The sequence below is a fragment of the Pseudophryne corroboree genome, chromosome 6 (genome assembly GCF_028390025.1).
Source record: "Pseudophryne corroboree isolate aPseCor3 chromosome 6, aPseCor3.hap2, whole genome shotgun sequence".
NCBI lineage: Eukaryota > Metazoa > Chordata > Amphibia > Anura > Myobatrachidae > Pseudophryne > Pseudophryne corroboree.
The window spans coordinates 170,653,007-170,668,593 of record NC_086449.1 but is presented as its reverse complement, the minus strand read 5'-3'; the positions used below and the strand labels follow the sequence as shown (position 1 = coordinate 170,668,593).

Genomic DNA, 15,587 nt, shown 5'->3' with positions numbered 1-15,587 from the left:
CAAGCACTGAACTGATCGCAGATGCCGAGTAAGTCTGAAGCTACTCTGAAACTGCTAAGTAGTTTGTAATCGCAATATTGCGAATACATCGGTCGCAATTTTAAGAAGCTAAGATTCACTCCCAGTAACTCTGTAACAGTGTGTAACTCTGCTAAAATCGCCTTGCGAGCGATCAACTCGGAATGAGGGCCTTAGTCACAATAATAAAGCTCATTTCAGCTGAACATTTTGAAAGGTTTGGACCATTTTGTCTAGTTGACACTACGAATAACACAGAACTCTGAGACATGAAATGAAATAAAACTCATATAGGTGGGATGGGCAGATTGTAATGTACGACGAGCCTGATTCAGGTTGGTAAGCAAAGCGAAAAAGCACACAACTTGGAAAAACCATGTTGCACTGCAGGTGCGGCAGATGTAACATGTGTAGGGAGATGTAGGTTTAGGTGGGTTATATTGTTTCTGTGCAGGGTAAATACTTGCTGCTTTTGCATGTAGCCCACAAATGTTAGCTTTTTTTATACTGCAATTTACATTTCAGTTTGAACACACCCCACCAAAATCTAACTCTCGCTGAACGTGTTACATCTGCCACACTTGCAGTACAAGATTGTTTTGTCCAGCTGTGTGCTATTTTACTTTGCTTACAAACCTGAATCAGGCCGTATATGTGGAATTTTGAATAAAGTCGAAGGGAAAAGCTGAGGATAGTTAATGCCATTAGTATACTTGTTCTCTTTAAGATGTGTTGGACAAGGTTTAGAGCACCCCATTTATGATTAGTCTTCTCCTGCAGGTCCATGTGTCCCCAGTTTTGATAAAACTTTGTACACTGTAGTGGTCATGTGACCGCACCTCTGTTTGTGTTTAGCCAGGGGATGGACTGATTAGTATTAGAACCAGCTAGGCACCTTTGCAGGTTTTCTATTATACAGAGGATGCTTCTCTTCTCCACTGGGCCAGAGCTGCCCCTAGCTATAGGCAAGCTAAGCCGTTGCCAAGGGCATTTGAAATGCATAGGGGGATTCAAGCATGTCTGCAGGGAGTAAGGGACCGTCTGAAAATGATCTGTTACTTTACAAATTTATTCAGTCACTACTTGTATACACTGCTGATTACATTTGTCAAGCATTTTGCAGACTGTCCCTTAAACTCCCTCCCAGCATGAGATCCTGCAGAATGCCCCTGACTTGTGAGACCCCAGAGTCAGCAGAAGCCGATAACTGCAATTCTTGGGCCACACTGTGACAATTTACTGACTATATAAGGTTATACTGGATGGCTCCTTAAAATACTTTAACCATGCCAAATAATGTAAAAAGGGGGGAACACTCCCGGGTCTGGGACTCCAGGTCGACACACCTTAGGTCGATGCCAATTGGTCGACACACCTTAGGTCGACATGGACAAAAGGTCAACAGGAACAAGGTCGACATGGAAAAAGGTCGACGTGAGTTTTTTTATGTTTTTTTGGTGTCGTTTTTTTCGTAGAGTGACCGGGAACCCCAATTAGTGCACCGCGTCCCCTCGCATGGTTTGCTTCGCTCACCATGCTTCGGGCATGGTGCCTTCGCTCCGCTCCGCTCGGCACAGATTACCGTTCCAATCGTAGTCCACGTGGATCATTAGGTATGATAAGGTTCTAAAAAAGAAAAAAATTGTGAAAAACTCATGTCGACCTTTTTCCATGTTGACCTTGTTCCTGTCGACCTTTTGCCCATGTCGACATTTTGTCCATGTCGACCTAAGGTGTGTCGACCAATTGACGTCAACCTAAGGTGTGTCGACCTTTTTGTTGTCGACCTGGAGTGCGGATACCACACTCCCTGTAGGCATGTAAAGGGCATAGGTGCTGCATAGTTTATTAAAACAGGGAAGGTTAGGGTTTATAGCAGTGTACGCTATAATACAGTGGAGGAGGGGGAAGAAGCTGCTGGAATGTCCCCGCAGCAACATTATCCGCATGCCGTAGCCAGGGAGCAGGAGTCATGAGCAGTTGGAGAGGAGGTAATAAAAGGGGCTGCTGGTGCGGCAGTTAGCGTGAGTCGGGAACCCTGTGAGGAGTGTGGAGGCCAGAGCAGTGCGCATCGTTCACTTGTCAGTGAACATAACAGCAGCGAGCAGCGGAACCGAGGAATGGCGGAGGACCGGGGTATCACTTACCAGTGACGGAGGTGATTCCCCTATGACATTGGTGAGGTGTTGAAGTGGCTGGCAGCGGGAGTTTGTGTACAGAGGCAGGAGAGCTGTCAGGTTGTTGTCATGGCAGCCCTGCCCGAGGACCTGTGAGGTAAATCACCGTATAAAAAGGTTCAGCATTAGTGGCCTGAGGGAAGGGAGTTCAGACACCTCACCAAATCAGCTTACACATAGCAGGAGTCTGAGAAGTGTCACAAACCACCAGGTAACAGGCAGCTCAAGGGGGAGGATTAGCTATCAAATGTGAGCACACCCCATGTAAATGAATTAGCCTATTAGAGACTGTGAATCACATAGAAAGCCACTGGCTAATGATAGTACCCAGAGAAGAATACTCCCCTAATTCACACTGAGTAATGTTTCAGTGAGACAAGTGGAATAATATATATATGCTGAAGTATCGTATATGTATACTGAAAGTTAGACGTTATTTAAGGAGACGCCTTAATGCAGCTGAGGTGAAGTAAGTGCAAACAGCACCACATACCCCATAGAGACCAGTGGCATGCGGTGAGGTCAGTGGCTGGTGAGGCACTACCATAATGTCCGCCGAATCCTGCCGATGACCCCTACCGCTGCTGAGCCAATGCCCGTTACTGCCTCTAAGCTGCTGCCCGCTGCCACAGCAATGGCTTACAAACTCGGCCACCATCAATTGACCCAGCCCTCCGCCACTAATTTGCATCTCAGTCCGATGCCGCCAATGCCCGCTACCTGCCTGCTCATCATAAAAAAAATAAAAATTAGTGTTTGGGACTGAGAAGGGAGTGGGAGGAGGACATGAATGCAATGTTGTTGTCCAGGGCTTCCATTAACTTAATGGAGAAGGGTCTGAATGGGTTAAAAAAAATTTAAAAAAAAATGTGTGAGGTCCCCCCTCCTAAGTATAACCAGCCTCGGAACCAAAAGATGACTGTTTTGCTCTAAAATACTAAATGGTGCATATATGAATGAAAACTCCTGTATAATATATAACCATCTGATTTATTTATTCAATAAAAAATATACACTGCTCAAAAAAATAAAAGGAACACTAAAATAACACATCCTAGATCTGAATGAACTATTCTTATTAAATACTTTGTTCTTTACATAGTTGAATGTGCTGACAACAAAATCACACAAAAATTATCAATGGAAATCAAATTTATTAACCCATGGAGGTCTGGATTTGGAGTCACTCAAAATTAAAGTGGAAAAACACACTACAGGCTGATCCAACTTTGATGTAATGTCCTTAAAACAAGTAAAAATGAGGCTCAGTAGTGTGTGTGGCCTCCCCGTGCCTGTATGACCTCCCTACAATGCCTGGGCATGCTCCTGATGAGGTGGCGGATGGTCTCCTGAGGGATCTCCTCCCAGACCTGGACTAAAGCATCTGCCAACTCCTGGACAGTCTGTGGTGCAATGTGGCATTGGTGGATGGAGCGAGACATGATGTCCCAAATGTGCTCAATTGGATTCAGGTCTGGGGACGGGCGGGCCAGTCCATAGCATCAATGCCTTCGTCTTGCAGGAACTGCTGACACTCTCCAGCCACATGAGGTCTAGCATTGTCTTGCATTAGGAGGAACCCAGGGCCAACCACACCAGCATATGGTCTCACAAGGGGTCTGAGGATCTCATCTCGGTACCTATTGGCAGTCAGGCTACCTCTGGTGAGCACATGGAGGGCTGTGCGGCCCCGCAAAGAAATGCCACCCCACACCATTACTGACCCACTGCCAAACCGGTCATGCTGGAGGATGTTGCAGACAGCAGAACATTCTCCTTGGCGTCTCCAGACTCTGTCACATCTGTCACATGTGCTCAGTGAGAACCTGCTTTCATCTGTGAAGAGCACAGGGCGCCAGTGGCGAATTTGCCAATCTTGGTGTTCTCTGGCAAATGCCAAATGTCCTGCACGGTGTTGGGCTGTAACCACAATCCCCACCTGTGGACAGTGGGCTCTCATACCACCCTCATGGAGTCTGTTTCTGATCGTTTGAGTAGACACATGCACATTTGTGGCTTGCTGAAGGTCATTTTGCAGGGCTCTGGCAGTGCTCCTCCTGTTCCTCCTTGCACAAAGGCGGAGGTAGCGGTCCTGCTACTGGGTTGTTGCCCTCCTACGGCCTTCTCCACGTCTCCTGATGTACTGGCCTGTCTCCTGGTAGCGCCTCCATGCTCTGTACACTACGCTCACAGACACAGCAAACCTTCTTCCCACAGCTCGCATTCATGTGCCATCCTGGATAAACTGCACTACCTGAGCAACTTGTGTGGGTTGTAGACTCCGTCTCATGCTACCACTAGAGTGAAAGCACCGCCAGCTTTCAAAAGTGACCAAAACATCAGCCAGAAAACATAGGAGCTGAGAAGTGGTCTGTGGTCACCACCTGCAGAACAACTCCTTTATTGGGGGTGTCTTGCTAATTGCCTATAATTTCCACCTGTTGTCTATTCCATTTGCACAATAGCATGTGAAATTGATTGTCAATCAGTGTTGCTTCCTAAGTGGACAGTTTGATTTCACAGAAGTGTGATTGACTTGGAATTACATTGTGTTGTTTAAGTGTTCCCTTTATTTTTTTGAGCAGTGTATATATAAAAAGATTGGGTAACGTTCTCCTTTTACTATATAGAATTAATTTGTACAAGTCATCAAATACTTTTCCTAATTGCTATAACAATGGAAAACACCTGATATATATTACCACATGTAGTATGAATACTTATGCACACTCTAGATAGTATCCAATCTTAAGTATACATCTTTCATTAAAAAAAGTGCAATTTAACTTTAAAATGTTATCCATATAGATATTGTAGAAACAACTGTGTTTAAAGATGCTGTCCGAAATTGTGGTTACCACTCATATGCTGTATGCACACAGCTTATTGTTCCATGATATATATATGTTTCTTAAAATGGTATGAAAACTTTTGCACATTCGTATGCTTTTCAGTTTTAAGGTGCAGTCTCTTGTATATACAAGCAGTGGCACTAAGTATGGTGTCCCACGTTATGTGCAAACGATCCTGAGAGCACTTGTCCCGTAATGTGATTGCTGCTTATGTGCCGTGTATGGCAGCTTACCACTGCAGCCCAACTGGCTGTTTTGCGGGATCTTGCGCTGCAACTCAGCGGTGTGTGGTGCTGTCTCTCACCCGTCTACGTCTGCTCAACAGAGCACGGGAAGCTGGAGCCGCTTGTATACAGACGGCTGTGCAGATCTGACTCTCCCCGTCAGCTGGTTGGCTGCGTCCTCATTGCAGAAGACCCAGCCGGCGGTTTCTGATTGAAGGAGTCATGTTTGGCCGTCCTTGGTTCCCAGCTTATGGACCAGATCACCATCAGTTGTAGGAATTTGTAGAATGATCAGCAAATTCTCCCTCTAACTAGTTTCGCACCGGGGTGCTTCCTCAAAGAGTAAACCATACTCGTGCATGGTTGTTTAAATACTGTGGAAAAAATTGGACAGGGGTTCCCCATATTTAGACAACCAGCACCGGGCTCTTAGTCCGGTCCTGGTTCCAAAAATATGGGGGACAAAAAATGTAGGGGTCCCCTGTATTTTTAAAACCAGCACCGGGCTCCACTAGCCAGGGACATAATGCCACAGCCGGGGGACACATTTATATAGGTCCCTGTGGCCGTGGCATTACCCCCCCCAACTAGTCACCCCTGGCCGGGGATCCCTGGGGGAGTGGGGACCCCTTAAATCAAGGGGTCCCTACCCTCCAGGCACCCAAGTGCCAGGGGTGAAGACCGAGGCTGTCCCCAGCACCCCTGGGCGGTGGGTGCTGGGCTGGTAGCCATATGTGTGTAAAAAAAGACAAATTTTTGGTGGAACTACAAGGCCCAGCAAGCCTCCCCCGCTTGCTGGTACTTGGAGAACCTCAAGTAGCAGCATGCAGGGAAATAACGGGCCCGCTGGTACCTGTAGTTCTACAACAAAAAAAATACCCAAATAAAAACACAACACACACACCTTGAAAGTAAAAATTTATTTTAACACACTTACACACTCACACATACTTACCTACATCCCACACTGATCACATCCACTTGTCCATGTAGAATCCAATAGGGTTACCTGTAAAAATGAGAGAGAGATTACTTACCTACATCCCACGCCGATCACGTCCACTTGTCCAGTAGAATCTAGAGATGAGCGCCTGAAATTTTTCGGGTTTTGTGTTTTGGTTTTGGGTTCGGTTCCGCGGACGTGTTTTGGGTTCGACCGCGTTTTGGCAAAACCTCACCGAATTTTTTTTGTCGGATTCGGGTGTGTTTTGGATTCGGGTGGTTTTTTCAAAAAACCCTAAAAAACAGCTTAAATCATAGAATTTGGGGGTAATTTTGATCCCAAAGTATTATTATCCTCAAAAAACATAATTTACACTCATTTTCAGCCTATTCTGAACACATCACACCTCACAATATTATTTTTAGTCCTAAAATTTGCACCGAGGTCGCTGTGTGAGTAAGATAAGCGACCCTAGTGGCCGACACAAACACCGGGCCCATCTAGGAGTGGCACTGCAGTGTCACGCAGGATGTCCCTTCCAAAAAACCCTCCCCAAACAGCACATGACGCAAAGAAAAAAAGAGGCGCAATGAGGTAGCTGACTGTGTGAGAAAGATAAGCGACCCTAGTGGCCGACACAAACACCGGGCCCATCTAGGAGTGGCACTGCAGTGTCACGCAGGATGTCCCTTCCAAAAAACCCTCCCCAAACAGCACATGACGCAAAGAAAAAAAGAGGCACAATGAGGTAGCTGTGTGAGAAAGATAAGCGACCCTAGTGGCCGACACAAACACCGGGCCCATCTAGGAGTGGCACTGCAGTGTCACGCAGGATGTCCCTTCCAAAAAACCCTCCCCAAACAGCACATGACGCAAAGAAAAAAAGAGGCGCAATGAGGTAGCTGTGTGAGTAAGATTAGCGACCCTAGTGGCCGACACAAACACCGGGCCCATCTAGGAGTGGCACTGCAGTGTCACGCAGGATGGCCCTTCCAAAAAACCCTCCCCAAACAGCACATGACGCAAAGAAAAATAGAGGCGCAATGAGGTAGCTGACTGTGTGAGTAAGATTAGCGACCCTAGTGGCCGACACAAACACCGGGCACATCTAGGAGTGGCACTGCAGTGTCACGCAGGATGTCCCTTCCAAAAAACCCTCCCCAAACAGCACATGACGCAAAGAAAAAAAGAGGCGCAATGAGGTAGCTGTGTGAGTAAGATTAGCGACCCTAGTGGCCGACACAAACACCGGGCCCATCTAGGAGTGGCACTGCAGTGTCACGCAGGATGTCCCTTCCAAAAAACCCTCCCCAATCAGCACATGATGCAAAGAAAAAGAAAAGAAAAAAGAGGTGCAAGATGGAATTATCCTTGGGCCCTCCCACCCACCCTTATGTTGTATAAACAAAACAGGACATGCACACTTTAACCAACCCATCATTTCAGTGACAGGGTCTGCCACACGACTGTGACTGATATGACGGGTTGGTTTGGACCCCCCCCAAAAAAGAAGCAATTAATCTCTCCTTGCACAAACTGGCTCTACAGAGGCAAGATGTCCACCTCATCTTCACCCTCCGATATATCACCGTGTACATCCCCCTCCTCACAGATTATCAATTCGTCCCCACTGGAATCCACCATCTCAGCTCCCTGTGTACTTTGTGGAGGCAATTGCTGCTGGTCAATGTCTCCGCGGAGGAATTGATTATAATTCATTTTAATGAACATCATCTTCTCCACATTTTCTGGATGTAACCTCGTACGCCGATTGCTGACAAGGTGAGCGGCGGCACTAAACACTCTTTCGGAGTACACACTTGTGGGAGGGCAACTTAGGTAGAATAAAGCCAGTTTGTGCAAGGGCCTCCAAATTGCCTCTTTTTCCTGCCAGTATAAGTACGGACTGTGTGACGTGCCTACTTGGATGCGGTCACTCATATAATCCTCCACCATTCTATCAATGTTGAGAGAATCATATGCAGTGACAGTAGACGACATGTCCGTAATCGTTGTCAGGTCCTTCAGTCCGGACCAGATGTCAGCATCAGCAGTCGCTCCAGACTGCCCTGCATCACCGCCAGCGGGTGGGCTCGGAATTCTGAGCCTTTTCCTCGCACCCCCAGTTGCGGGAGAATGTGAAGGAGGAGATGTTGACAGGTCGCGTTCCGCTTGACTTGACAATTTTGTCACCAGCAGGTCTTTCAACCCCAGCAGACCTGTGTCTGCCGGAAAGAGAGATCCAAGGTAGGCTTTAAATCTAGGATCGAGCACGGTGGCCAAAATGTAGTGCTCTGATTTCAACAGATTGACCACCCGTGAATCCTTGTTAAGCGAATTAAGGGCTGCATCCACAAGTCCCACATGCCTAGCGGAATCGCTCCGTGTTAGCTCCTTCTTCAATGCCTCCAGCTTCTTCTGCAAAAGCCTGATGAGGGGAATGACCTGACTCAGGCTGGCAGTGTCTGAACTGACTTCACGTGTGGCAAGTTCAAAGGGCATCAGAACCTTGCACAACGTTGAAATCATTCTCCACTGCACTTGAGACAGGTGCATTCCATCTCCTATATCGTGCTCAATTGTATAGGCTTGAATGGCCTTTTGCTGCTCCTCCAACCTCTGAAGCATATAGAGGGTTGAATTCCACCTCGTTACCACTTCTTGCTTCAGATGATGGCAGGGCAGGTTCAGTAGTTTTTGGTGGTGCTCCAGTCTTCTGTACGTGGTGCCTGTACGCCGAAAGTGTCCCGCAATTTTTCTGGCCACCGACAGCATCTCTTGCACGCCCCTGTCGTTTTTTAAAAAATTCTGCACCACCAAATTCAAGGTATGTGCAAAACATGGGACGTGCTGGAATTTGCCCATATTTAATGCACACACAATATTGCTGGCGTTGTCCGATGCCACAAATCCACAGGAGAGTCCAATTGGGGTAAGCCATTCCGCGATGATCTTCCTCAGTTGCCGTAAGAGGTTTTCAGCTGTGTGCGTATTCTGGAAAGCGGTGATACAAAGCGTAGCCTGCCTAGGAAAGAGTTGGCGTTTGCGAGATGCTGCTACTGGTGCCGCCGCTGCTGTTCTTGCGGCGGGAGTCCATACATCTACCCAGTGGGCTGTCACAGTCATATAGTCCTGACCCTGCCCTGCTCCACTTGTCCACATGTCCGTGGTTAAGTGGACATTGGGTACAACTGCATTTTTTAGGACACTGGTGAGTCTTTTTCTGACGTCCGTGTACATTCTCGGTATCGCCTGCCTAGAGAAGTGGAACCTAGATGGTATTTGGTAACGGGGGCACACTGCCTCAATAAATTGTCTAGTTCCCTGTGAACTAACGGCGGATACCGGACGCACGTCTAACACCAACATAGTTGTCAAGGACTCAGTTATCCGCTTTGCAGTAGGATGACTGCTGTGATATTTCATCTTCCTCGCAAAGGACTGTTGAACAGTCAATTGCTTACTGGAAGTAGTACAAGTGGGCTTACGACTTCCCCTCTGGGATGACCATCGACTCCCAGCGGCAACAACAGCAGCGCCAGCAGCAGTAGGCGTTACACGCAAGGATGCATCGGAGGAATCCAAGGCAGGAGAGGACTCGTCAGACTTGCCAGTGACATGGCCTGCAGGACTATTGGCATTCCTGGGGAAGGAGGAAATTGACACTGAGGGAGTTGGTGGGGTGGTTTGCGTGAGCTTGGTTACAAGAGGAAGGGATTTACTGGTCAGTGGACTGCTTCCGCTGTCACCCAAAGTTTTTGAACTTGTCACTGACTTATTATGAATGCGCTGCAGGTGACGTATAAGGGAGGATGTTCCGAGGTGGTTAACGTCCTTACCCCTACTTATTACAGCTTGACAAAGGGAACACACGGCTTGACACCTGTTGTCCGCATTTCTGGTAACACACGGCTTGACACCTGTTGTCCGCATTTCTGGTGAAATACCTCCACACCGAAGAGCTGATTTTTTTGGTATTTTCACCTGGCATGTCAACGGCCATATTCCTCCCACGGACAACAGGTGTCTCCCCGGGTGCCTGACTTAAACAAACCACCTCACCATCAGAATCCTCCTGGTCAATTTCCTCCCCAGCGCCAGCAACACCCATATCCTCCTCATCCTGGTGTACTTCAACACTGACATCTTCAATCTGACTATCAGGAACTGGACTGCGGGTGCTCCTTCCAGCACTTGCAGGGGGCATGCAAATAGTGGAAGGCGCATGCTCTTCACGTCCAGTGTTGGGAAGGTCAGGCATCGCAAACGACACAATTGGACTCTCCTTGTGGATTTGGGATTTCAAAGAACGCACAGTTCTTTGCGGTGCTTTTGCCAGCTTGAGTCTTTTCAGTTTTCTAGCGAGAGGCTGAGTGCTTCCATCCTCATGTGAAGCTGAACCACTAGCCATGAACATAGGCCAGGGCCTCAGCCGTTCCTTGCCACTCCGTGTGGTAAATGGCATATTGGCAAGTTTATGCTTCTCCTCCGACAATTTTATTTTAGGTTTTGGAGTCCTTTTTTTTCTGATATTTGGTGTTTTGGATTTGACATGCTCTGTACTATGACATTGGGCATCGGCCTTGGCAGACGACGTTGCTGGCATTTCATCGTCTCGGCCATGACTAGTGGCAGCAGCTTCAGCACGAGGTGGAAGTGGATCTTGATCTTTCCCTAATTTTGGAACCTCAACTTTTTTGTTCTCCATATTTTATAGGCAGAACTAAAAGGCACCTCAGGTAAACAATGGAGATGGATGGATTGGATACTAGTATACAATTATGGACGGACTGCCACGGTTAGGTGGTATAAAAAAACCACGGTTAGGTGGTATATATTATAATAATAATACAATTATGGATGGACGGACTGCCTGCCGACTGCCGACACAGAGGTAGCCACAGCCGTGAACTACCGCACTGTACACTGGTTGATAAAGAGATAGTAGTATACTCGTAACAACTAGTATGACACTATGACGACGGTATAAAGAAAGAAAAAAAAATACCACGGTTAGGTGGTATATATTATAATAATAATACAATTATGGATGGACGGACTGCCTGCCGACTGCCGACACAGAGGTAGCCACAGCCGTGAACTACCGCACTGTACACTGGTTGATAAAGAGATAGTAGTATACTCGTAACAACTAGTATGACACTATGACGACGGTATAAAGAATGAAAAAAAAACCACGGTTAGGTGGTATATATTATAATAATAATACAATTATGGATGGACGGACTGCCTGCCGACTGCCGACACAGAGGTAGCCACAGCCGTGAACTACCGCACTGTACACTGGTTGATAAAGAGATAGTAGTATACTCGTAACAACTAGTATGACACTATGACGACGGTATAAAGAAAGAAAAAAAAATACCACGGTTAGGTGGTATATATTATAATAATAATACAATTATGGATGGACGGACTGCCTGCCGACTGCCGACACAGAGGTAGCCACAGCCGTGAACTACCGCACTGTACACTGGTTGATAAAGAGATAGTAGTATACTCGTAACAACTAGTATGACACTATGACGACGGTATAAAGAATGAAAAAAAAACCACGGTTAGGTGGTATATATTATAATAATAATACAATTATGGATGGACGGACTGCCTGCCGACTGCCGACACAGAGGTAGCCACAGCCGTGAACTACCGCACTGTACACTGGTTGATAAAGAGATAGTAGTATACTCGTAACAACTAGTATGACACTATGACGACGGTATAAAGAATGAAAAAAAAACCACGGTTAGGTGGTATATATTATAATAATAATACAATTATGGATGGACGGACTGCCTGCCGACTGCCGACACAGAGGTAGCCACAGCCGTGAACTACCGCACTGTACACTGGTTGATAAAGAGATAGTAGTATACTCGTAACAACTAGTATGACACTATGACGACGGTATAAAGAATGAAAAAAAAACCACGGTTAGGTGGTATATATTATAATAATAATACAATTATGGATGGACGGACTGCCTGCCGACTGCCGACACAGAGGTAGCCACAGCCGTGAACTACCGCACTGTACACTGGTTGATAAAGAGATAGTAGTATACTCGTAACAACTAGTATGACACTATGACGACGGTATAAAGAATGAAAAAAAAACCACGGTTAGGTGGTATATATTATAATAATAATACAATTATGGATGGACGGACTGCCTGCCGACTGCCGACACAGAGGTAGCCACAGCCGTGAACTACCGCACTGTACACTGGTTGATAAAGAGATAGTAGTATACTCGTAACAACTAGTATGACACTATGACGACGGTATAAAGAATGAAAAAAAAACCACGGTTAGGTGGTATATATTATAATAATAATACAATTATGGATGGACGGACTGCCTGCCGACTGCCGACACAGAGGTAGCCACAGCCGTGAACTACCGCACTGTACACTGGTTGATAAAGAGATAGTAGTATACTCGTAACAACTAGTATGACACTATGACGACGGTATAAAGAATGAAAAAAAAACCACGGTTAGGTGGTATATATTATAATAATAATACAATTATGGATGGACGGACTGCCTGCCGACTGCCGACACAGAGGTAGCCACAGCCGTGAACTACCGCACTGTACACTGGTTGATAAAGAGATAGTAGTATACTCGTAACAACTAGTATGACACTATGACGACGGTATAAAGAATGAAAAAAAAACCACGGTTAGGTGGTATATATTATAATAATAATACAATTATGGATGGACGGACTGCCTGCCGACTGCCGACACAGAGGTAGCCACAGCCGTGAACTACCGCACTGTACACTGGTTGATAAAGAGATAGTAGTATACTCGTAACAACTAGTATGACACTATGACGACGGTATAAAGAATGAAAAAAAAACCACGGTTAGGTGGTATATATTATAATAATAATACAATTATGGATGGACGGACTGCCTGCCGACTGCCGACACAGAGGTAGCCACAGCCGTGAACTACCGCACTGTACACTGGTTGATAAAGAGATAGTAGTATACTCGTAACAACTAGTATGACACTATGACGACGGTATAAAGAATGAAAAAAAAACCACGGTTAGGTGGTATATATTATAATAATAATACAATTATGGATGGACGGACTGCCTGCCGACTGCCGACACAGAGGTAGCCACAGCCGTGAACTACCGCACTGTACACTGGTTGATAAAGAGATAGTAGTATACTCGTAACAACTAGTATGACACTATGACGACGGTATAAAGAAAGAAAAAAAAATACCACGGTTAGGTGGTATATATTGTAATACAATTATGGATGGACGGACTGCCTGCCGAGTTCCGACTGCCGACACAGAGGTAGCCACAGCCGTGAACTACCGCACTGTACTGTGTCTGCTGCTAATATAGACTGGTTGATAAAGAGATAGTATACAATACATACAACAATATACTACTATACTGGTGGTCAGGCACTGGTCACCACTAGTCACACTGGCAGTGGCACTCCTGCAGCAAAAGTGTGCACTGTTTAATTTTAAATTAATATAATATTATGTACTCCTGGGGGCTCCTGCTATAACAACCTGCAGTGCTCCCCAGTCTCCCCCACAATTATTATAAGCTTTGCCTTTTATACATTGATGTGCAGCACACTGGGCTGAGCTGAGTGCACACAGACTGAGTCACACTGTGTGACTGGCTGCTGCTGTGTATCGTTTTTTTTCAGGCAGAGAACGGATATAGCAGAGAACGGATATATTATATTAAAATAAATAAAAGTTAACTAACAACAACTGCACTGGTCACTGTGGTAAACTCTGTCTGACTCTGCACAATCTCTCTCTCTCTTCTAATCTAATTTCTAATGGAGAGGACGCCAGCCACGTCCTCTCCCTATCAATCTCAATGCACGTGTGAAAATGGCGGCGACGCGCGGCTCCTTATATAGAATCCGAGTCTCGCGAGAATCCGACAGCGTCATGATGACGTTCGGGCGCGCTCGGGTTAACCGAGCAAGGCGGGAGGATCCGAGTCTGCTCGGACCCGTGAAAAAAACATGAAGTTCGTGCGGGTTCGGTTTCAGAGAAACCGAACCCGCTCATCTCTAGTAGAATCCAATACTGTAAAAATAGGATTTTAATACCTACCGGTAAATCCTTTCTCATACGTCCTAGAGGATGCTGGGGTCATCATAGAACCATGGGGTATAGATGGGATCCGCAGGAGACATGGCCATTTTAAGACTTTGAAAGGGTGTGAACTGGCTCCTCCCTTTATGCCCCTCCTCCAGACTCCAGTTTTAGAATTGTGCCCAGGCAGACTGGATGCACTCTGAGGAGTTCGACTGAGTTTCTCTGAAAAAGACTTTTGTTAGGTTTTTTATTTTCAGGGAGACTGCTGGCAACAGTCTCCCTGCTTCGTGGGACTAAGGGAAGAGAAGTATGACCTACTTCCAGTGAGTTTAAAGGCTCTGCTTCTGGCTACAGGACACCATTAGCTCCTGAGGGTTTGATCGCTAGGTACGCCTAGATGCTCGTTCCCAGAGCCGGCCATCATCCCCCTTACAGAGCCAGTCAGAAGACAGGTGAGTAGAAGAAGATCAAGAAGACTTCAGTGATGGCATTCTGAGGTACCACACAGCGATCGCACGCTGTGCGCCATGCTCCCACACACACAGCAGCACTACAGGGTGCAGGGTGCAGGGGGGGGGCACCCTGGGCAGCAGAATAGCCTCAAAATAAACTGGCAAGAGGGGACATAAGTGCCTAGGCACTGTCCTAACCCCCACCAGTATAAATATATATTTCAAAAAAGCGGGACTGAAGTGCGCCATTAAGGGGGCAGAGCTTCGTCCTCACAGCTCACACAGCTCAGCACCATTTTCCTCTACACAGGCTGCAGAGACGCTGGTCCTTCCTCATACTTCTGAATAAGTATCAGGGTGCAAAACGGGGGGAGGGGGGGGGCACAGAAATATTTGTGCAATATATGTTTAATATAAAAGCGCTGCAGGTCTGGGGCATTCTTTAGTGTTTCAGAACCGGTGATTAGGCGCTGGGTTGTGAGCTGGCAAACTCCCTCTGTGTGTCTCTGACAGTTTTGACTGTGGGTCTGTCCCCTATATGCCCGGTGTGTCTGTGGGTGTTTGGTACACGTGTGTCGGCATGTCTGAGGCTGAAGGCTCTTCCCAGGAGGAGACTGTATTAGGGACACAAACGGCTGGGGGAGGGACCCTGTCGGCACCACCGACGCCGGATTGGATAAATGTGTTGAACGCCTTGAATGCTAATATGACTCTTATTAGTAAGAGGCTAGATAAGTCTGAGTCTCAGACCCAGGCATGGTAGAAATCTGTAGATATGTTATTGCAAAGTCAGGTCCCCT

At 46.6% G+C, this 15,587-nt stretch overlaps 1 protein-coding gene across 1 annotated transcript in view; it reads left to right on the top strand.

Moving 5' to 3' along the window:
• Positions 1 to 331: 331 nt before the first annotated feature.
• Positions 332 to 15,587, top strand: part of LOC134934516 (uncharacterized) — a 29,656-nt gene continuing 14,400 nt past the window's right edge. The window contains exons 1-2 of the mRNA XM_063929944.1: positions 332 to 353; positions 2,048 to 2,176. Of these exons, the coding sequence (XP_063786014.1) occupies positions 332 to 353; positions 2,048 to 2,176 (151 nt within the window). The remainder of the gene's footprint in view (positions 354 to 2,047; positions 2,177 to 15,587) is intronic.